We start from the raw sequence: 24919 nt of genomic DNA, 5'->3' as shown, positions 1-24919 counted from the left end.
TTTTCAATATAAAATAGGGACTTTGGCGAGAACCAATTATTCATGTTTGCGTTTTTTCTTATGGGAAAATCTGTTTCACAATTCGAAAGTTTCGGTTGGCGAACCATGTTCAAGAACATGGTTGATCACAGTTCGTAAATCGAGGTTCAACTGTATTTAATAAAACTACTACAGTTGTTAGAAGTACATAACCTTGTATTATTCTTATTTAAAAGTTAGTTTTCATTACCAAAAAGCATGTTACATGTTAAAATGATGCCGTTTTGGAGAGGGACAAGATATCAATTAAATTGATTTTTTAAACAATTGATTTGAGTGTTTTCAGTTAAGTGCTCTGTCACAAAACCAATTAAGACCGTAATTGGTCCGCATTTGCTGTACTTCATGAGCTTCTGAATGTAAAATTATAGCTTATCTAAAAAATATGTTTTGTGTAAATAATTTAGGACCGATTTCTTGTATTTACGTTATTTATTATGGGAAAATTGCTTTGGCTTTCTAAGGATTTGGTCTTTGTCTGACCTTTTGGAATGGATTACTACCGTAACAGTAACCGAGGTACCACTACATATAACGACACCAAAAATGACAGTCTTGTAAATATATATCACCAGCTCCCCTTGTAAATGAAAAGAAACCTCTTGTAAAAAGGATTTATTGAGGCAAAGTATCAAAGTGTTGAGAAGTGGAAGAACATAGACAGAAAAGTGATGTCAGTTTACAGCTGTGCTTTTTAACTGACAGCAATCACCCTGCAAATTTAGTTCAAACCTTAGGTGTAACAAAACATTTTTGCAGTAGATTGCTAAAAACACAAAAGTGGTGTTGTTAAAAATTACATTGAGTACTTTAGGTAGTTTGAAAAGTTCTTATTTGTGACAATGAATTTATTCATGATTACGTTTTATGTTTTAGGGGTAAAGTACAAAGCTATAGCACAGCCGTACATTGAAAATATATACAAAATAATAATATTGAAGGGAGAAGGCTGGGTCCCCACACCCACAACCAATTTAGTCTAATAACCCGTCTCTATAATATCAATAAGAAGACTGCAATATGACCAGCAATAATATTTGTATAATAATGTGTCCAAACAGGAACCACTTTTCTTACCACAAAGCATAATAGTCTCTAATTGAGCATCATTTTAATGACAGTATTTCACCCAATAGTTTATTTACTCAACTGCACAGTTGAGTTGGCCCTTATCCAAGTGAAAGGGGTAGAAAATGCATGGATGGATGAATGTTTTATGTAATTTTATATTTGCAGACAGTTCAGTTCAGTTTCAGTTTATTTCGAACATGCATACGATACAATGTAATGTATTACATATTTTTAGTTGTTTCATTGCTGCATGTCCGAAAAGGAGTAGGAAGAAGATGAGCTTATTTAATCCTACTCCTTTTCATACCATAGCAATTTTATCCCATTTCCTTGTTTTTGGTAACAGAACAGTGAATAAATAAATAATAAATAAATAATATACCATAGTAAGTAAACAAATATTAAATACATAGATAATCTTAATCTAAAAAAAACACTCCCAAAAAAAACCCACAAAACAAAACAACATCACAAATAAAAGTAAAAACTGGTTGAAGATGTTCATCATAATTATTCTGTGTACTTTGTGAACACTTGTTTGAACAGTCTCCTAAACGGGATCGTATTGGTGCTTTGTTTGATTTCTTTAGTTAATCCATTCCATAATTTAATTCCACATACCAATATACTAAAGGTTTTAAGTGTTGTACAAGCATAGAAATGTTTTAAATTAGATGTTGCTCTAAGGTTATATTTCTCCTCCTTTGTTGAGAAGAATTGTTGTATCTTCTTGGGTGGCAAGTTATAGTTTGCTTTGTAAATAATTTAAGCTGTTTGCAAAAGCACCAAATCGTTGAATTTCAATAATTGTGATTTAATAAATAAAGGGTTTGTATGTTCTCTATATCAGTGGTCCCCAACCACCGGGCCGTGGCCCGATTGGTACCGCCAAATAATTTTTTATAAAAAAAAAAAAAAAATTTTTTTTTTTTTTTTTTAAATTAAATCAAGATAAAAAACACAATATACACTTACAAATAGTGCACCAACCACAAAAAACTCCCCTTTTCATAACAAAAACGTCCCTTTTTCATGACAAAGAAGAAAAAGAAAAAAAAAGAAAAAAAAAAAAGGACACCCCCCCCCCGGGCCGCGGGACAAATTATTAAGTGTTGACCGGTCCGCGGATACAAAAAGGTTGGGGACCACTGCTCTATATCCAACATTATGTATTATTCTAATTGATCATTTTTTTAACACCGCTAGTGAATGAAGCGCACATTTGTAGTTATTTCCCCATATTTCTACATAATAACTCAGATATGGTAACACTAGCGAGCAGTAGAGAATATAGAACATGTATTTTTGATCTAGAACATCTTTTTTTATGTTGTATATTCTTTACATGAGATTTCCAGTTCATTTCATCATCTATTATTACACCCAAAAATGTGTTTTCTTTTACCTTTTCAATATCTACTCTTTCTATTTGTATTTGTGTTTGACTTTCCTTTTTACTGTTATCGAATAGCATTATTTTAGTCTTACTGAGATTCAAATATAATCAGTTTTTGTCAAACCATCTTTTTAATTTGTTAATTTATTATGTTATTATTTGTATTAGCTTTTGTGGGTTCTCTCCTGAACAAAACACAGTTGTATCATCTGTAAATAATACTAACTTTAAGTCCTTTGGAGCATTACAAATGTTGTTTATATAAGGATTGAACAATTTTGGTCCGAGTATTGATCACTGAGGTACACCAGAAAATATTTTTAGCGGCCTATTTTCACGTATTGCTTCCTGTTGGTTAAGTAGCATCCAACCCAGTTCAAGAACAATCCTATAATTACATACCTTTCTAATGTGTTTATTAAGATATTATGATTAATTGCGTCAAATTATTTTGTTAAATCCATAAACACTGCAGCACATTTTTTTACTATCTATTGCATTTGTCATCTCTTATTTCAACTAATGTCATAGATGTTGAAATGTTGGCTCTGTATCCGTATTGGTTGTCTGTGAGTGTTTCATGTTTATGCATGAATTTGTCCATTTGTTAAACCGTTTTTCAATATTTTTAGAAAATTGTGGAAGTAGAGAAAAAGGGTCTGCAGTTTGTAAACTGGTGTTTGTCACCAGTCTTATACATCGGTACAACTTTTGCTATTTTCATTGTATATGAGAATTTGCCTGTTTGAAATGATAGGTTGCTGATATATGTTAACAGTTCTGAAATCCCTTCAATAACCTTTTTTATGTTTCCATATCAATTTCATTGCAATCAGTTGAGGTCTTGGATTTACCGTTTTTTCACAATTTTGATTATTTCCTCTTTTGTCACTCCTCCTAGGAACATAGACTTGGGGGTTCTAACTATGGTGTCATTCAAGTCCTCTACTGACTCGGGATCGGGAATCTTTTCCTCCAGATTTGGTTCAATATTCACAAAGTAATTATTGAAGCTTTCAACTACCCGGTGCTACATTCATACTGTCATTGTCATTAGTTACAAAGTATCTGGGATAATCATTTTTAGGACCATTTTTAATAATGCCATTTAGGATACCCTAAATGTTGATTTCATATTGTTTTTGTTCTGGTCCAATAATTGATCGTAATATTATTTTCTACATGTTCGTAGTATGCTAGTTAGCTTTTTCTTATACGTTTTGTACTTGTTTTCTGCTTCTGTAAATATTTGTGTTATAAGTATTTTATATAATGTATTCTTCTTTTTGCAAGCATTATTCAGTCCTATTTTAATCCATGGTTGATTATTTTTATTTTGCTTCTTACTAAGTTGTTTCAATGGACAGTGTATGTCATAAAGCATCTAGAAGGTATTAAAAAAATACCATATGCCTCATCTAAATCATTTTCACTGTAGACATTGTCCCAACTTTGATTTCTCAGATTTTTTGAAAGCTGTCATACTTTGTTCTGTACATATTCTTTGAGAAGTATTTTTGTCATCCATGTTCCTCTCCTTGTAGTTTCTTGCGTAATTATGAAAACTGGCAGATGATCACTGATGTCGGATTTTAGCAGGCCACTTGAGGTATTGTTATCAAAATCATTAGTAAAAATACTATCAATAAGTGTGGCGCTGTGTCCTGAGGTTCTGCTTGGCTTTGTAATTTTAGGATATAAACTCAGGCTACATTGTGTCAAAGTCATCTATGGGCTTTTGTTTGTTAGGGTTCAAGAGGTCAATGTCTCCACATAAGAAGGTTATTTTTTGACTGATTTCAGTAAAAGTTGCCTTAATCCAGTTCTCAAATGTATCAATGTTTGACTTCGGTGATAGGCTCCAGCACCCCCGCGACCCAGAACGGGACAAGCGGTAAAAAATGGATGGCTGGATAAATAATAACGACTGATCAGTACGTTTTTGCTTTTTACATGACATATTTCAATAGTTATACATTCTAAGATATTATCATTAGCTAGTGACATAGTTTTTACCACTTTGTAGTTTAGGTTCTTCATCACGTACACAGCTAATCCCCCTCAATTCTTCTTGATTCTTGGGCACGGCCACCGCTGCTGCCCACTGCTCCCCTCACCTCCCAGGGGGTGGAACAAGAAGATGGGTCAAATGTAGAGGACACATTTCACCACACCTAGTGTGTGAGTGACAATCATTGGTACTTTAACTTTCACTTTTTTGATTACGTTGATATAATTTAGTTATACCCTTCTAGGTAAAAATCTATTCCTTTTTTAGCATCCATCCATGTTTCTGAGATAGCAATAACTTTGAAGGGTTTGTTAAATTGTTCCAAAAAATGCTTGTATAGTAGATACCTTTATACCTTTATCAGAGGAAATTGTTAATTTCATGTGGAATGGAATGTCATTCCCATCATATCAGCGTTGTATTCAAGTTCACACCAAATTATTAAACCCCCATTGTATTTATGTACAGGGTAGTAACCATCCATCCATCCATCTTCTACCGCATGTCCCTTTCGGGGTCGCAGGGCTGTTGGAGTCGCCACTTCATCACAGGGCCAACACAGAAAGACAGACAACATTCACACTCTAAGGCTTATTTAGTGTTGCCAATCAGTCTATGCTCAGGTGCATGTCTTTGAACCATTAGTAATATTTAGTTGTGTTGAACTGTTGGATTGTTCTTGTTTTGTTGGTTTATTGCATACTGCACCAAGGTTAAATAAAAAAAAATTACAGTTGGGGGTTGAATAATTTTAAGTTTGCACATCCTGCACGGCTGTGAATTCATGCTTAAGTGTGTTTATTTTGCTTTTCTTCTTCTTCTCTGCATGCAACAGTGCACTAGAGTCCTTAATCAGCTCTGGTATGTGCAGGTGTATTATCTGTTTTTGGTGTTACCTTGGAGATGTTTGAATCAAAGCAGCAACAGATATATTTTTTCTTCATTATTTCAGTTGCTCTGATGATTTTCTTAAGTATAAAGCATTTCAGGTTGTGGTTCTAACAGGTCAAGTGTAATATCTTATTTATCATGATGAAAGTGTGTATTTGTGACAGCAAAAACACACTTTGGCTTGTCAAACATATTGAGTATTCCAACCAATCAGATTGCTGGGAATTCTAAAAATCAGTAGGATTGTCCTTTTTTTTCCAGTTCTTAGGTGTTCATGGGGCACTTGTAATGCAGAAATATGACATCAAGGGAGATTGGAAGGAGCACAACTCCTCATTTCCATAACTACAGAACGACGAGAAATATCTTTGATAAACATGAAGAAGATCAACAGTTTATAGGTTAAATTAGTAATTGAATGCAAAATTAACTTTCTTGAAATAGTTAGGGCCGACTTGTCCAGGGTGTACACCACCGTCTGCCCTAATGCAGCTAGGATAGGCTCCAGCAGCCCTGCTACCGCGAGATTGACAAGCGGTACAAAATGAATGGATGAATGGATGAATGGAAATAGTTAAAGCATAAAGTCCATAAATAAAAAGCATTCGACAATTTACCTTGCTGTTTACAAGAAAGTAAAATTTACAGTTCTTCTCAAACAGCGGATCAGGCCCCGGAGAACATTTATTAGTATAATGCAGTATCATGCTTCAAACCCCACTTTGAAAAGCTGTTGACTACATAATGTGCTCATTGTAGCCATTAATCTTGACTTCCTCATTTTGATGAAAAAAATCAGCACAACTTGTTTTTTTTTATACATTGTGCTTTTGATTTAATGTTGCTGATAAATTTGATCTTTTTATTATTTATTGAGTTTATTTAGTTGTATTTTTCAATATCAAATGGTTTAAGTCGGTCAAAAAACTTTAAATATGGATTTTTTTAATTTCAGGTAAATTGATGCACTTCTCTTCTGTGACAGACGAAAAAAAATGTAATTTATTCTTTGTTGTAAGTTGATCTATAGTTCTTTCTTTTTCCCTTTTTGTTTTCTTGAATGTTAATGGCGATTCACTATTATGCGGAGGTGTACTTATAACTTTGAAAAAATTATACCTATTATATTCACAGGGTGTAACAAAATATAATTGAGAATCCCTGATCTAGTAGTGGCCAGCCCGGTGGCCTCACAATACGAAGGTACTGGGTTTGATCCTGGGCTCGGTATCTTTCTGTGCGTAGTATGCATGTTCTTTCCGTGACTGCGTGGGTTCCCTTCTTGTACTCCGGCTTCTCCCACCTCCAAATACATGCATAGGTTGATTGGCAACACTAAATTGACCATAGTGTGTGAATGTGTGTGTGAATGTTGTCTATCTGTGTTGGCCCTGTGATGAGGTGGCGACTTGTCCAGGGTGTTCTGCCCGAATGCAGCTGAGATAGGCTCCAGCACCCTCCGCGACCCCAGAAGGGACAAGCGGTAGAAAATGGATGGATAGATGGATGATCTAGTAGTTGTTGGGATTTTCGACTACACGTACGCCTAATGAAGAAACATATCACTTTCTTATGAATGTGAAACAAAAAGAGGTAGCATAATATACTACTGGAGTTGTTTGCTTTGACAGTGACACGGAGGCCAACAGTGCATTCGGAAAGTGGACACAGCGCTTCACTTTTTCTACATTTTGTTAATTTACAGCCTTCCGAAATGGAATTAGTAAAATTTTGTCCTCAAAATTCTACACACAGAACCCCATAACGACAATGTGAAAAAGCTGTTTTAGAGCTTTTTGAAAAGTATAACTAATAAAAACTAATAAATCTAATGTACATAAGTATTTACAGCCATTGTTTAATACTCTGTCGATGCACCTTTGACAGCAATTACAGCCTCAAGTATTTTAGAATAAGATGCTACAAGTTTGGAACACCTATATTTGGACAGTTTCGCCCATTATTCTTTGCAGCACGTCTAAAGCTACATCAGGTTGGATGGGAAGCGTTGGTGCGCAGTCATTTTCAGATATATATCCAGAGATGTTCAATGGGATTCATGTCTTGGCTCTGGCTGGGCCACTCATGGACATTCAAATAGTTGCCCTGAAGCCATTCCTATGATATCTTGGCTGTGTGCTTAGGGTTATTGTCCCGCTAAAAGATGAACCGTCGCCTCAGTCTAAGTTCAAGAACACTCTGGAGCAGGTTTTCATCCAGGATGTCTCTGTACATCGCTGCATTCATCTTTCCCTCTATCCTGACTAGTCTCCCAGTTCCTGCTGCTGAAAAACATCTGCACAGCATGATGCTGCCACCACCACACTTCACTGTAGGGATGGTAATGGCCTGGAGATGAGCAGTGGCTGGTTTCCTCCAATCATTGATTGATTGATTGATTGATTGATTGATACTTTTATTAGTAGATTGCACAGTACAGTACATATTCCGTACAATTGACCACTAAATGGTAACACCCCAATAAGTTTTTCAACTTGTTTAAGTCGGGGTTCACGTTAATCAATTCATGGTACAAATATATACTATCAGCATAATACAGTCATCACACAGGTTAATCATCATAGTATGTACATTGAATTATTTACATTATTTACAATCCGGGGGGTGGGATGAGGAGCTTTGGTTGATATCAGTACTTCAGTCATCAACAATTGCATTAACAGAGAAATGTGGACATTGAAACAGTGTAGGTCTTATTTAGTAGGATATGTACAGCCAGCAGAGAACATTGTGAGTTCAGATAGCATAAGAACAAGTATATACATTAGAAGTACATTTGATGACACCCGGCATTCACACCAAATAATTCAATCTTTGTCTCATCAGCCCAAATCATTTTGTTTCTCATGGTCTGAGAGTATTTTAGGTGTATTTTTGCAAACTTTTATGAAGAAATGGTCACTATACTATACAAGCCTGTTTGGTGGATTGTTGCAGAGATGGTTGTCTTTCTGTAAGGTTTTCTCCTTTCTCCACAGAAATATGCTATATCGGGTTCTTAGTCACCTCCCTGACCAGGGACACAAGGTTCCACACGTCTTCCATTTACAGATGAATGGAGGCCACTGTGTTCATCGGACCTTCAAGACAGCAGATGTCTGCACCTTTTCCCAGATTTGTGCTTTGAGACAATCCTTGCTCAAAGGTCAACAGACAATTCCTTCGACTTCATTCCTGGTTTGTGCTCTACCATGCACTGTTAAGTGTGGGCCCTTATACTGTATATAGACAGGTGTGTGCCTTTCCAAATCATGTCCAACCAACTGAATTTGCCACAAGTGCACTCCAATTAAGCCGTGAATTAAGCATCTCAGGGATGATCAGTTGAAACAGGATATCCCTGAACAATTTTTTTGAGAATCATGGCAAAGGCTGTGAATATATATGTACATGTGATTTTTTTTTTTAAACATACATTTGCAGACATTTCTGAAAAAAACAAAGAAGAAAAAACGTACTCACAATGTTTTTTTTGGGGTATTTTTGTAGAATTTTTAGGTAAAAAAAATATATTAATTCCATTTTGGAAAAAGTCTGTACCAGCAAATTGTAGAAAAGGTGAAGCACTGTGAATACTTCCCAGAGGCCCTGTATGTATGTAGGCCTACTGAAGATTTTTTTTTTTTTTAATGAATGGCAAAGAGGTCAATTGTTTTTACGTACCTTCTGTCCTTTAATGTGGTCATCAATTAGTGTGATTAGCGTTATTAACAATGATAGCATCAGGACTCTTTTATCTTTTCCTAGGAAAATTGAATGTGTCGTCTTAGTCTATATAGTGGCAAATTGTTTTGTACTTCACATTAACACGCACATCAAAATTTCTGCGTTCCAAAACACAAATTTCATGAATATAGCCTTTGACAAAGTAGATTATCTCTCACCTAAGTGATCGCTGTTACAGATTTCCAGCATCAGGAAGAAAATATATGCACATTTTGTCCAAAATTTTAGCGAGTGATAGCTGCTCGTCCACCATCTTTGACAAAAGCTTGTGGGTCATGACAACAGCAATGTCGGAAGCGTCCATTGATTTGTGGACTCTACTGTTGAGTGTGTCAAGTGCTTACATCGCAAGAAAAACAAGAAAGGGACTAAAGAATTGGAAGATTACGAAAGTGAGTTAAGGAATACCCAAATATTTAAAACTCCTAACTGGTCCGTGGAAAAAGGATGCCTGGTCCCCCGAGAGTCATCTTCATTTAACTTTATAGGAAAACGGACAAAACCCCCCAAAAAAAGAAAGAAAAAACAAACTCACCACACCTCCTGCCCGCCAGCACCTGTCCTGCTGCGCAGCGTCCTGGTGTTTCTGCAGGCTGAGCAAGATTCTTTGCCAGCTCATAGTCGGAGCCTGCAAAGTGGAGGTGGAACTGTTCCCTGTTGATGGACTTCCTCAGCGTGCGGATGGTCTTCCTCAGCCTCTTCTCAGAGCGACGACGCACACAGTTCAGGTCGCAGCTCTCTGCTGAGAGAAGAAGTAGATACCACAACTGTCTCCAAGAGGGGGAGGAAAGATGTCACCTCTGTGTGTAGAGAAATGTGCACTCATGCCTTGTAAATATAGACGTGCATGTAGACAAACACTCTTAAGACCATGAAACATTGAAACCCGGCGCCCAACACCATCACAGCACAGTCAAAACAGGAGATACTTTAACAGTTTGAGGTTGTGACAGACAACAGCAAAAAAAGAGGAGCTGAAGAAGCAAAGACTACAGGCAGGCAGGCAGAGACCAACCTGTTACCTCCTCTAGGTTCACATCCAGCTCAAACTCGGCCATGATGGATGAGCCATCTTCGTCGGCCGCTTTCCTGCCGTGGCGGCTGCGCCCTCGCTGCGCCGACGAGGTGCAGCGCAGGCTCACGTAGCTGAACTGGACGTTTTCCGTGAAGAGAAACCTGCTGCCTGTGGACATTTGGAACATCATCAATTGCGAGACAATCAATAATTGAGTGCCCTACTCAACGGGCTGGAAATTTTGATAAAATGGGATGTCATAGCTGCCATTATGTCGTAAGACTGTGCTAGATTTAGCACCGCACAGAAGACTTTCAGAAGAAGCAAAATATTCATACTTAATTTGATTTACGGCTGCGCTCATAGTGGACCATAAAGAAGGCTTTTGCTAATTCCATTCATGCCTGTCACTGGCAGACAAAGCGATGCGCTGAGACACTCCAAACAAACCACATAATTTCAGCCACGCATTTCTTTCACATTCGCATCTGGTTTTGGGTTCGTTTTGAAGCGGCTATGTCTGCTTAATCTTCTTGAGATGATGCCTTACAAAGATGTAACTTAGTTTTATATGAAGAATTGTTTTTTTAATATACGCTCTATATTTGTCCATACATGAACTATTGGAGTACTTTTTTTCTTTTTATAGCGTTACTTTTATTATACAGTATGTTGTACTGTAGTGTTAGGTCATCATTAGTTTGCTTTCAAACTCACAGTTGATAAAAAAGTGAAAAAATGTAATGTATTCTATGACATATGCATTTAGTAGATACCACGTATTGCATAGAGGTGAAAATCTTTGGGCACTACATGATTTGATTTGATTTCGGTTTGATTCAAAATTGATTATCGTTTCAACACAATTTTCATAATGTATTATTCAGTATATAAATTATAATAAAACCTTTTCAAAACAGGTTACAAAAGCTCCACTTAACTGCTGACATACAACTTATATGCGCAGAGTTGGCCTAAAAAGCGTCTTTACATTTTTTAAAGATATTTTTTCCACAAAAATCACAGAATGTTAATCAGTCTAATTTTAAAAAATGTAGAGACCCCAATCCAAGCCAATCCTAGCTTTACAATACTTCTGATCGAAATTTACAAAGCAATTTAATTGAGACATACAAATACAATACTATAAAAGAAGAATACCAAACATTAATAAAAGCGATAGTATCAATACTTGTTTAATGCTTTTGCATTCAAAAATGTATTTTGAAACAAAAAATAGCAAAAAATATTAATCTACTCTTAAAAATTATATATTGATTTAGAATCGAAAATATAGGATTTTCGATTTGGATGTGAATCGATGTTTTCGAGCACCCCTTAGTATTGTATTATCCTACAATCAGAAAATACATAAAAAATTAAGTTTATTGTGACTGCCCGTTAAAATACATTTTGATGTATATTGAATTCAATGAAGAGCACTACAGAACCATCTATAAGCATTACAAATTAACTATTTTCAAAATGATGGAACAAACTCAATGAAATTGAAGAGGAAAAACAATAGGACACGAATGACTAGAGTATGTCAACATAACATTAAGCACATTTGAGTGCATAATATATTTGAATGAAATAAATAACATAACAAATAAATATAATTTTGAAAATATATAAAACACATTATTATTATCAATGTTCTATAACAGTCGCCCCTCGCTACATCATGCTTCAAATACTGCAGGTTCACCACATCTCAGATGTTTTTAAAGCATGTTCTTTAACATGTGTACCTGAAATTGAGCAATTTCAACAATATAAAGGGCTAAAAGAACTAAAAATGTCAACGCTACAGTAATATTGGTCATTAGGGGAGCCCAAACCAATCAATATGTGAAGTTCAGTATCGTGGCCACTGCAGTACTGTAATGCAGATGTTCTCAAATGGGGGTACGCGTACCCCTGGGGGTGCTTGAAGGTATGCCAAGGGGTACGTGAGATTTTTAAAAATATTCTAAAAATAGCAACAATTCAAAAATCCTTTATAAATATATTTATTGAATAATACTTGAAAAAAATAGGAATGGAAGTTCATAAACTGTGAAAAAAATGCAACAATGCAAAATTCAGTGTTGACATTTAGATTTTTTGTGGGAATGTTCCATAGACCTTTTATGAAGAAGACATATCGAGGACCCAGATTTCCCTCGCCCGGACGCGGGTCACCGGGGCCCCCCTCTGGAGCCATGCCCGGAGGCGGGGCTTGATGGCGAGCGCCTTGTGGCCTGTTCCCATGGGGCCCGGCCGGGCACAGCCCAAAGCGGCAACGTGGGTCCCCCATCCAATTGGCTCACCACCCATAGCAGGGGCCATAGAGGTCGGGTGCGATCTGAGCTGGGCAGAAGCCGAAGGCAGGGCACTTGGCAGTCCGATCCTTGGCTACATAAGCTAGCTCTTGGGACGTGAAACGTCACCTCACTGGGGGGAAAGGAGCCTGAGCTAGTGCGCAAAGTGGAGAAATTCCGGCTGAATGTAGTCTGACTCACTTCGACGCACAGCAAGGGCTCTGGAACCACTTCTCTCGAGAGGGGCTGGACTCTCTTCCACTCTGGCGTTGCCGGCAGTGAGAGGCGATGGGCTGGGGTGGCAATTCTCGTTTCCCCCCGGCTCAAAGCCTGCACGTTGGAGTTCAACCCAACGGACGAAAGGGTAGGCTCCCTATGCCTTCGGGTGGGGGGACGGGTCCTGACCGTTGTTTGTGCTTACGCACCAACCAACAGTTCAGCGTACCCACCCTTTTTGGGTACACTCGAGGGAGTACTAGAGAGTGCTCCCTCGGGTGATTCCCTTGTTCTGTCGGGGACTTCAACGCTCATGTTGGCAACGACAGTGAAACCTGGAGAGGCGTGATTGGGAAGAATGGCTGCCCGGATCTGAACCCAAGTGGTGTTTTGTTATTGGACTTTTGTGCTCGTCACAGTTTTCCCAAAACAAACACTATTGTTCAAACATAAGGATGTCCATATGTGCACTTGGCACCAGGACACCCTAAGGCGCAGTTCCATGATCGACTTTGTAGTTGTGTCATTGGATTTGCGGCCTCATGATTTGGACACTCGGGTGAAGAGAGGGGCACAGCTTTCTACCGATCACCACCTGGTGGTGAGTTGGCTCCGATGGTGGGGGAGGATGCCGGACAGACCTGGCAGGCCCAAACGCATTGTGACGGTCGGCAGAGTCTCCTGTTAGAGAAAGTTTCAATTCCCACCTCCGGAAGAACTTTGAACATGTCACGAGGGAGGTGCTGGACATTGAGTCCAAGCGAACCATGTTCCGCACCTCTATTGTCGAGGCGGCTGGTTGGAGCTGTGGCCGCAAGGTAGTTTGGTGCCTGTCAGGGCAGTAATCCTAAAACCCGTTGGTGGACACCAGCGGTGAGGGATGCTGTCAAGCTGAAGAAGGAGTCCTATCGGGTTCTTTTGGCTCATTGGACTTTGGAGGCAGTGGATAGGTACCAACAGGCCAAGCTGTGTGCAGCTTCAGCGGTCGCGGAGGCAAAAATCGGACATGGGAGGAGTTCGGGGAAGCCCTGGAAAACGACTTCGAAGCGATTCTGGACCACCATCCGCCGCCTTAGGAAGGGGAAGCAGTGCACTGTCAACACCGTGTATGGTGCAGATGGTGTTCTGCTGACCTCAACTGCGGATGTTGTGGATAGGTGGAAGGAATACTTCAAAGACCTCCTCAATCCCACCAACACGTCTTCCTATGAGGTAGCAGTGCTTGGGGAATCTGTGGTGGGCTCTCCTATTTCTGGGGCTGAGTTTGCCGAGGTAGTTAAAAAGCTCCTCGGTGGCAAGGCCCCGGGGGTGGATGAGATCCCCCCGGAGTTCCTTAAGGCTCTGGATGCTGTGGGGCTGTCTTGGTTGACAAGACTATGCAGGATTGCGTGGACATCAGGGGCGGTACCTCTGGATTGGCAAACTGGGGTGGTGGTCCCTCTCTTTAAGAAGGGGGACCGGAGGGTGTGTTCCAACTATCGTGGGATCACACTCCTCAGCCTTCCCGGTAAGGTTTATTCAGGTGTCCTGGAGAGGAGGCTACGCCGGATAGTCGAACCTCGGATTCAGGAGGAACAGTGCGGTCTTTGTCCTGGTCGTTGAAAGGTGGACCAGCTCTATACTCTCAGCAGGGTTCTTGAGGGTCAATGGGAGTTTTCCCAACCAGCTACATGTGCTTTGTGGATTTGGAGAAGGCATTCGACCGTGTCCCTCCGGAAGTCCTGTGGGGAGTGCTCAGAGAGTATGGGGTATCCGACTGTCTTATTGTGGTGGTCCACTCCCTGTACGATCAGTGTCAGAGCTTGGGCTGCATTGCCGGCAGTAAGTCGGACACATTTCCAGTGAGGGTTGGACTCCGCCAAGGCTGTCCTTTGTCACCGATTCTGTTCATAACTTTTATGGACAGAATTTTCTAGGCGCAGTCAAGCCGTTGAGCGGTTCCGGCTTTTTGCAGATGATGTGGTCCTGATGGCTTCATCTGGCCGGGATCTTCAGCTCTCACTGGATCGGTTCGCAGCTGAGTGTGGGGCGACCGGAATGAAAATCAGCACCTCCAAGTCCAAGTCCATGTTTCTCGCCCGGAAAAGGGTGGGGTGCCATCTCCGGGTTGGGGAGGAGACGCTGCCCCAAGTGGAGGAGTTCAAATGCCTAGGAGTCTTGTTCACGAGAGGGGGAAGAGTGGATCGTGAGATCGACAGGCGGGATCGGTGCGGCGTCTTCAGTAATGCGGACGTTGTACCAATCCGTTGTGGTGAAGAAAGAGCTGAGCCAAAAGGCAAAGCTCTCAATTTACCTGTCGATCTAAATTCCCATGAGCTTTGGGTCATGTCCGAAAAGATAAGATCACGGGTACAAGCGGCCGAAATGAGTTTCCTCCGCCGTGTGGCGGGGCTCTCCCTTAGAGATAGGGTGAGAAGCTCTACCATCCGGGAGGAACTCAAAGTAAATCCGCTGCTCCTAAAAATCGAGAGGAGCCAGATGAAGTGGTTTGGGCATCTGGTCAGGATGCCACCCGAACGCCTCCCTTGGGAGGTGTTTAGGGCATGTCCACGGGGAAGACTCAGGACACGTTGGGAAGACTATGTCTCCTGTCTGGCCTGGGAACGCCTCAGGATCCCCCGGGAAGAGCTAGTTGAAGTGGCTGGGGAGAGGGAAGTCTGGGCTTCCCTGCTTAGGCTGCTGCCCCCGCGACCCGACCTCGGATAAGCGGAAGAAGATGGCTGGATGGATGGATGTTCCATGAATATTGATGTTAAAGATTTATTTTTTTGTGAAGAAATGTTTAGAATTAAGTTCATGAATCCAGATGGATCTCTATTACAATCCCCAAAGAGGGCACTTTAAGTTGATGATTACTTCTATGTGTAGAAATCTTTATTTACAATTGTATAACTTGTTGATTTTTCAAATAGTTTTTAGTTATTCTTATATCTTTTTTCCAAATAGTTCAAGAAAGACCACTACAAATGAGCAATATTTTGCACTGTTATACAATTTAATAAATCAAAAACTGATGACATAGTGCTGTATTTTACTTCTGTATCTCTTTTTTTCAACCAAAAATGCTTTGCTCTGATTAGAGGGTACTTGAACTAAAAAAATGTTCACGAGGGGTACATCACTGAAAAAAGGTTGAAAACCACTGCTGTAATGAATTAAAAGAGTGTAAAGGTTACTAAAGAGTGTTATTTATTGTCTACAGGGGTCTCATAATGTTGAAAAACATATTTAGAAGGTAGTCAAATGTTTTTTATACTCTAGGTATGAACATAATCGATTTATAATAAATGATTCCTACTTTGTGGAAATGTCTGGAACCAATTAACCACAATAAATTAGGACAATTGTATTTAAGGTATTGTTTTTCCATTTACCTTACACTTATTTATTGGTTATTTTTTTACTACACGACTTGTCCGTCAGACTCTTTATTTACATATTTATGTACTTAATATTTGTTAGTCAACAGGATATCTACAAACTCTATAAACTTTACATGACTCATTTTAATCCATTTCTTTCCCACTTAGAAAAATGTTGACATGGTTCATGAATGACATAGGAGGTGAGTAGGCTATCAGTAATCGCTAAGATGTGGAGAAGGGGTAGGAATAAATTAATTCTGTTTCGTCCGCCTTTTTTTCGTACATGCTGAATTGTGCAAATATAAACATGTGACGTCCCTTACTGTCAAGCATGTTCAAAGTAAATTATGGCTGTCAAAGTTAACTAATGCAATTAATCACAATAATCCATCACATTTATTATGTATTCTATAACAGCATATTAATCTCGCAATTTATTTTGACCCCACATCTCCCTTTACCTTAGTTGCAGAAGGTTACCTGAGAGGCGGCGCGTGTCAGTGCAAAGATGATTGAGGAGACTGTGTGCCCCTGACAAATTTCACCTAATATAACACCCCGACGGAACTTTAGATATACCATTACCAGGTTTTGAGCAAATAAATGACTCAGATTCAAGTAAAACATTTAAAAAATGTTCCAAGATGACAATTTTACTGTAAAATTGCATTACGTTAAAATATTGGGGTCTTTTTCTTAAGTTAATTTAAATGATGCCATTAAGTAATTTACGGAGAATAATGAAGATTAATCACAATTCCATACGTGTGATAAATCTGACTTGAAGAATTACTTGTTTGATATCACGATAACAAAATACACCACTTGTTGTGTACCTGAGCGTGCCGAGTTCAAGCCCTCCTTCAGTCGCTCCTGGCTTCTTTTTAAGTTGCACTTTGTGGTGCCCGACTTGAACGTCGCTGTGGTCTTAATGCGAGGAACACCGGACGTCTCTGAACCTGCACAGTAGAGGAGATGCTGTCATTTGGATCCACCTAAACATCCGGTGAAAACATCCTAACGGCTCAACGATGAGAATCTCCATCTGCCTCAGAGATTGTTTTGTACTTGCCGAAGCAATGTGAGCCACTGTTGTTCTTTTGTGCGTCAGCCAAGCAGGGCAGAGGCATTCCACAGGTCACGATGTAGGAATCCTCTGTCCCTGAAAACACACACACACACACACACACGCGCACACACGCACACACAGACACAAGAGGCCGCGACACGTCGACCGCCACAGACAAAAGTTAGGGCCACTAAAGCAAAGGAACAGCATGTAGGAACACGACACATCTCTCTGCAAAGACTATTTGCACAATAAATCCCATGGCGGATTAACTAATTGTGTTTCTGTTTTGTAAGTTTTCATCATGTTCAAGACAAGACAGGCTGTTGTTTAAGAAAACACTGTACTGCATTAGGTCATTATAATGTGTCTTTACTTGATCCAATGTAATGTTGTTTATCATGATGTCCAAGCACACAATCACTACAATAGCTGCAATTATAAGTACAAAGGTATTGGGGTACACCTATTCATCAATGAATTAGTAAAACACAACTTGGACTAACACTTCAATCTTAATTATTTATCTTTTGGGGAATTTTGGGGGAAAAAACCTATTCTGTTCGTCGGTTTTTTACAACTTTTGGAAAGTCTCCCCAGACGAGTAGAAGCTCTTTGAGCTGGAAAAAGAGGAAAAAACTGCAAATTTTCCTTCATTTTCTCAATTCAATTCTGTATTGTCAGAGCAAATAACAACAAAATATTGCTAGAGCATCATTCACCAATACTCGCATCATTTTATTTTTCTGTTGGTGTAACACTTGCATGTTCTAATACTTTTGTCCATACAGTAAGTTGTTGAACATCAAACTAGAGGGAAATTAAAATAGTCAATTTCCCAGCGAAGATTGATTAAATGTGTGATGATAGCTTCAATATACAAAAGCTGTATGAAGTGTTTGAGAAGTTGGCCACGGCTCAGATGCCACGCCGAGAAAACAGGAGGAGAATTGTCAAATCACATAAAAGTGGATTAGGATAGGCCAAAAGTCAACTACAGTGAAACCTCAAATTACAGTGAGGTCATAGAATATGAATTTAACTAAAATTTGCTGGAAAATATGCTTGCAGAGCACACAACTTAGGAGTTCAGCCCACTATCATGCATGATATCAGGTTAAGAGAAGAAAATATGTTTGACCTTGGAACAGATTATTGCTATTTCTAATTATTCCAATGGTGAAATGAGTTTAGTTTGGCCTGAGAGGTTTTACTGTGTTGGTAAATGCGCTTGAACCAACTCACCGCTGCTGATATGAACTTGGGACTGGCACGTCAGGAAGCAGCGGTCGGCTCCCTCCTGCTTGCTACAGTTCAACGTAGGCTTATAGGTGGGTTTCGCAGCTGGCAAACCCTCTGCCTCTAGATAGAAACCACAATAAAACTCCACGGTAAAAAGAGGAACACGTTGGACAGGAGCAAAGGAGGAAGAGGAACATCATATTTGACCAGCCACCAGAGCCAGGCTCCTGATTGTTTTACGAGTGCAGACGAGAAACCGAGTGAGTGAGAATACAAGAGAAAAGAAAACAGAATTCAAAGTATCTCCTGTTTTTATCCCACACCCGTTCCAAAATGTCACACAGGTTTCACAGTTAGGGAAAATAATGTTCATGCAGAAGACTTACCAATGCAGTCCTTTTTGTTCCAGTGCAGCTTGTAGCCGGGGTTGCAGAAGCATTCAAACCCACCCTGGGTGTTCTCACAACCCTGCTCACATCCGCCATTGTTCATGCTACATTCATTTATATCTGACAAAAACAGTGAGAGAGAAAGTTTTAATAATGGATCACCTTTTCTAATAATATATTAAACAGCCCTCTGACAGGGACAACATTCAATATATATTTTCAAGGCAGAATGTTTGATCAAGTGCTTGTATTACAGGTCATTACATTGCACAGGTGTACACATAGATGCGCGTTTTTATCTTCTCTCACCTCCGCAGTGGGCCAGTCCGTACATGGTGTAGCCTTTGTTGCACAGACACTGAAAGCTACCCGGGGAGTTCACGCATGTGTGATCACACGTACGCTCAAAGAAACACTCGTCTATATCTGTAATCACAATTAAGCACATGAGATAATAGCACGGCATCAGGAGGGATTTCCCCACACAAAAAAACACACACACACACATTCAGGTGTATTTCATCCTGATGCAGCCCACAAATGGGAGTGCCATGCAGGGTGTGCTACATCAGCTATCAAGTGCTGCAAGCATTGGCTTTGATAGTAATTACAGGTGAGTGGAAAGTAGTGAAGTTTGACTGAGAAACTGTACATTTAGGTTCAGTTAAAAAAACGCATTTCATGTGACATAAATATAACAGATTTGATTATGTCTGCTTGCTTTGGAAAAGTAAAAAATCCTACAGTTTATACAATCTAGAATATACAAAGGTGTATGGTTCTTAATCTGAATGTATAGATGAAATGCTAATAAATGAGCATACGATCCATCCATCAGTCATGTGTCTTCTAACACTAATCAGAAAGCTGGAGTCTATCCCAGCTGACTTTGGTTGATAGGCGGGTATACCCTGGACTGGTCACCAGTCACAGAACACATACAGGAAGAGTACATACAAACAACCATTCATATTTACACTGTCACCAAGTGGGGACTGAACCCAGGCTAATATGGTCCATGCAACTCATATCAGGCAAGTCAATCATTATCGCGAGACCCACTGTGATGCGAGCATATAAATAAAATAGGTTATTATTCATGGTTTCATTAACAGCTAATGTAATTGATGGAGTACTATTAAAGATGACATTTAATTACAAGTGTGTGTATCATGAAGTTGCCTCGGAACAAAAAATGTTACCTAATAATTTCTCGCATGAAGAGGGGGTAAACATGCAACGAAAGCGACTACTTAGAATATTATTAAATAACCCCTTGATGGGTTATAATATCAGTAATTATAGTAAATAGTAGATTATAGTAATTAATATAAGTATTATCTTTTGCATGACAAAAAAACATACAATGTAATTACTGTAATATCATTTTTTATGTTCTATTAAAACATGTATATTTTATAGGTTTTTGCATATTGAATATGTTCATTAATAAAAAGCCTGTTTTAAAAACATATTTCTATATATTTATACAGCAATAAAATAAAGAATGCATGAAAAATCGAATATCAAAATCCATCCATCCATCCATTTCCTACCGCTTATTCCCTTTTTGGTGTCAAAATCAAAATACAAATTCAATTTATATACCTTGCCATGTGCGATATCACGTGTGGTGTTTATGTTGTAATATTGACAGTGACAGACTACTATTAACCGCTGTATGACAGCTGAGACTGTTAAAATTAACATTAAAAATTGCCTGTACAGTTAATAAAGTTTTTATGACAGTGTCAGATTGACGCTGGAACAGAAAATTTCTATGTACAGTAGTTCTCATAGAAAATTTGTTTCCAAAACAAAGCTTGACCAGCATCCCAGGAAGGATTGTATTGGAAAGTAATTCCAGCTTCCAATACTGTTTTCAAGAGTTATGATAGGATAGTGTTACATTGTGATTGGCACCACTATGCCTTTTTTAAGTATGAAGTGAACCCAATCAATAACCAATGTATGAATAACAAGAAAAGCACTCAAAGAGCGCATAACTCCGCCAGGCCCTATCTCCCAAATGTAACAAATACTTAGAAAAAAAATCTGAATACAGACGATGATCTGGATCACTCCCAGAATCTAACTACTTCCTTTTTATTCAATTTCTACCAGTTCCTGAAAGTTTCATCAGAATATTTTTTGAGCTAAGTTGCTAACTAACTAACAAAACCTTAGCGAATAATTAATTAATCGATTGAAGGATAGAAAAATTGCTATGTCATCGCATGTCTGTTTTGTTTTGTCTGTAGCTCACAAACAGACTGCAAGAGGTTTCTCTTGCAAATAATCAAAAAGAGTGAACTCTCTTGTTAGTCATCCATTCCCTTTGTCTCTGTGGGTGGAGATAGGACTGCTGGCATACACATACAGGCAAAGATTTCATTATGGAAATGATACGGATCGCCCCTAAAATCAAATTCCTTATTCCATTCCTCACATCTCCGTAAAATGTAATCTAAATCCACCCATATCTTTTTGAGTTCTGTTGCTAAGGAAGGAACTAACTGGGAAGTTATGTCACAACATGCATTGGACGAAGCAGGGGGATGCAAGTTGTACCCTGACATGACCGCTCATCGGTCAACAGCTTGAAGCCTTTCTTGCAGTTGCACTCAAAGCTGCCGATGGTGTTCCTGCAGAAGTGATCACAGCCTCCATTTTGAAGCTCACACTCGTCGATGTCTACAGAGAAGAACACAGCTTCTCAGCAAAATGACATGCTGAATGGCATGCAGCTGAGACAGATCCATGGTTGGTGATTGGTTCTGAGGCTCGCTCTGCGGAGGCTCTGGATGGACGACTGACCTTTGCATGCTTTGGCATCTGGCTGCAGCGTGAAACCAACTGGGCAGGTGCAGCGCACGCCCGTGGATGTGTCTTTACAAGTGCAGTCACACCCCCCATTGTTGACTGCACAGGTCTCTGCAATGACAGCACAAGGCAAATGTAGTCCATAAAAGATGAAAGCCCTGTTTAGAAATAATACAAAAACTTGTTGAAGTAAAAGAAAATAAAAGCAAGAGGAAATGTGAAAGACAAGCAAAGGCCTGCGCACACATTTACTGGATGCACATGCTTGTCCAACGATATGGAAAATTCTATTGACCAACATCTAGAAAGGTTTGGCTTTAGACATTCACAAAGTGCTCTACCACATATGTTCCAATTGCCTATGATTTGTTATATGTACAATTGTTTGTACTACAGTAGTTGTTTAACAAACCAATTATGATCTAATTATAAGATCACATGAAAGTTGACATAAACAGGACTTTTTTTTAATGGCATACCTTAAGTTCATGTTAGGTTCTCAACATCATGATCCAAATAAAACTGAGTCTATTCTGACAATTTGTTTATTAATGTGGTTGTAGTTGTGTATTGAGTGATGATTGTAATATTTACTTCCACCCATACGGCTAAAATCTATCCATCCATCCATTTTCTACCGCTTATTCCCTTTGGGGGTCACGGAGGGCGCTGGCGCCTATCTAAAATAAGCTTAACTAATCGTTACTACAACCGCAACAAAGTGCCATTTGCGACACATTGCTAATTTTTTGCGGCTTGCGGAAAATTCTTAAAAAACTATTGCAAAAAAAACAAAACATAAAAGTGGAATAAAAGGGCAAACAGGTGAAATGTATTGAGAAAAACTTGAAATGTTGACGCCAATCAAACAAAGCTGACATGCAAAAAATGAAAAAATATCTATATTCAGTATCATTATTGAAAATCTCCCAAAAAGCGCCTGCATCCTTTGATTTTTCAGCGTGAGGCCCTCAGTAGAAAACTCCTGGTATAGTATATAGTGAACTTTATTATTGTTTTAAACATAAAAAGTGTTTAGCTGTACCTAATGAAGTGTTTAGTAACTGCAACTCCGAACCACTATGCACAGTACTACATACTACAATATACAGTCAAACATGTATTTATCTAATAGCCTATGAAGGGTTTTAAATTGCCAGCATGTACTTGTGAGAATTTAAGCATTATTGTACAGTATGCTTCCTATGGGAGAGGGGGAAGGGAATTAAATCGTTTGTTTTGTGGATGCTTATAAAGTTGAAAGAGGCCAGACTAGCACTGGATTATATGCTAGTCATACATTCATCCAAAATGTTACCACTTACATGTACACAGAGGCCTGAAAATCAGTGGCAAACACAAAGTCTTCACACTCCAGCCTTCCCAAATGGAAGGAAAATGTGAAATGTACCACACTGTCACAAATGCATATTTTTCAGGGGAGAAGCAGTGGGCGAGACAGTGAGTGTGCAGTCATTTCACAGTTTGCTCAAAAGGCTGAGGAATGCTCTGGTTTACTAGTCATTCGCCTCTTCAATGCCCTGCACTTCCTGGCAGCTCCGCATGCCATCAGGGCTAATAGATTGGCTTCTAGTGGCCTATATTACCCATTAGAAGTCTCCTCTTGACACGTTTGTCCACCTCAGCGAAGGACGTGGCGTTGTGGTCCGACGAGTCTGTGGTGGCTTCGTCCCGTTCTGCGACACAAAGCAGAATCAGACTGATGTCGCTGTGTCGTCATGCAGCATGTTGACACTTGTGCTCGGCTTAGTGTGTGAGCAGGTATGGCAGCACATCAGGAGAAGCGATCTTGAGACAAGACTGCACTGATATGCTTGGACCTCACACACACGCGTGCACACACACACACATTGACGCAAAGACATCACCCGATATCTGCAGCCTGATCCTATCCCTCATAACCTACTCGCTACTGTGTTTTCATTCATTCATCAAAATAAGCCCTGCTTGACTAAAGAAATAAAGTTTGAAAGTAAGCTGACCCCCGGTCTGTGCCCCCCCTCCACTTGTGGTCGGCTTTTTTGCTCTATTTTGACAAGAACTATGACAAAACACACTCCAAAACTATTTCAACAAGCAATTTTACCCTGTTCTTTCTCCCCCTGTGTATGGTTTGAGGTTGGAAAAGATCCTCAGACCCACTCAAAATTTCTGTTTTCATAGCTGCACCATTCCACCAAATGGAAATATTCTGGATGGCTTTTGCATAACTTCATACACAATCAGCTAAATGAGTCTTGACATATTTGGTATCTTTGGAAAAGTATGTAATACATACATACCTCCACTGCACAGTCGGCATAGCATGAATGTATAATGTGGGACTTACAATCGTATTTAAAGGTTAACGCTGCTGTGTTGGATCCGCTTTGGACTGGACTCTCGCGACTGTGTTGGATCCATTATGGATTGAACTTTCACAGTATCATGTTAGACCCGCTCGACATCCATTGCTTTCCTCCTCTCCAAGGTTCTCATAGTCATCATTGTCACCGACGTCCCACTGGGTCATTATTGTCACCGATGTCCCACCGGGTGTGAGTTTTCCTTGCCCTTATGTGGGCCTACCGAGGATGTCGTAGTGGTTTGTGCAGCCCTTTGAGACACTAGTGATTTAGGGCTATATAAGTAAACATTGATTGATTGATTGAACCACCTATTTAGTAGCAACTACAAGGTTGGTGGCTCAATTTCCAGTTTTTTGTGATGTTTGTTAGCAATAAAGCAATGAACATAACACTTATTAACATCTTTGCAATTTATATGAACTTTTCCATTAATGAACCACAAACAGAATAGAACGTTGTGGGAACCTTGTGTCAATGTACGAACATTCATCCAACCATTCTTTGCCTGAATTTTGTAGCGGGCAGCACATCCATTGTGGGCGGGCTGATTGATCTCCGTGCTCATTGAGTGCTGTTTTTAGCTACCGTGCTAATTGCTACTTTGTGCGTTTTTAGGTGTTTATTAGCTTTTTTACCACATTTTCATAGTTTTACTTGCTCTATGTGAGTCAAAAGAAAGCAATGGACAAGCAATGTGTGGTTTGAAACATTCAGGAAGTAACACCACCCATTCCCTTCCGCTGCACGCAAAGAAGGTTAACTGACAAGGTAAAGTGGATTTTATTTATTATTCCTAATAATTGTAGCGACCTGGTTGTTAAAGTTAAGGAGTTCTGTGACTTCAAACTGTGAGTGCACCACAGGACTAGTGACAGTGTGTGTGCGTGCATGCGTGTGTGAGTGTGTGTGTGTGTACGTGTGTACGTGTATGTGTATGTGTGTGTGTGTGTGTGTGCGTGTGTGTGTGTGT

The 24919-nt window shown here is 39.4% G+C and overlaps 1 protein-coding gene across 6 annotated transcripts in view; it reads right to left on the bottom strand.

The window, feature by feature from the left end:
* The window catches only part of scube2 (signal peptide, CUB domain, EGF-like 2), a 59565-nt gene that overhangs the window by 30080 nt on the left and 4566 nt on the right, over positions 1 to 24919 (bottom strand). For 3 of the 6 annotated variants that reach the window (XM_061883113.1, XM_061883128.1, XM_061883135.1), the window contains exons 7-16: positions 23188 to 23277; positions 21575 to 21691; positions 21329 to 21451; positions 19067 to 19183; positions 18755 to 18877; positions 18372 to 18488; positions 17130 to 17219; positions 16894 to 17016; positions 10171 to 10338; positions 9691 to 9897 (exon numbers count right to left, since the gene is read on the bottom strand). In XM_061883113.1, coding sequence (XP_061739097.1) covers positions 9691 to 9897; positions 10171 to 10338; positions 16894 to 17016; positions 17130 to 17219; positions 18372 to 18488; positions 18755 to 18877; positions 19067 to 19183; positions 21329 to 21451; positions 21575 to 21691; positions 23188 to 23277 — 1275 coding nt within the window. The remainder of the gene's footprint in view (positions 1 to 9690; positions 9898 to 10170; positions 10339 to 16893; positions 17017 to 17129; positions 17220 to 18371; positions 18489 to 18754; positions 18878 to 19066; positions 19184 to 21328; positions 21452 to 21574; positions 21692 to 23187; positions 23278 to 24919) is intronic. The other 3 variants (XM_061883122.1, XM_061883145.1, XM_061883153.1) reach the window with 3 other exon arrangements.

The sequence above is a fragment of the Nerophis ophidion genome, linkage group LG02 (assembly GCF_033978795.1).
Source record: "Nerophis ophidion isolate RoL-2023_Sa linkage group LG02, RoL_Noph_v1.0, whole genome shotgun sequence".
Lineage (NCBI taxonomy): Eukaryota > Metazoa > Chordata > Actinopteri > Syngnathiformes > Syngnathidae > Nerophis > Nerophis ophidion.
The sequence above is the reverse complement of the archived record's forward strand: the minus strand, read 5'-3'. Positions and strand labels throughout refer to the sequence as shown.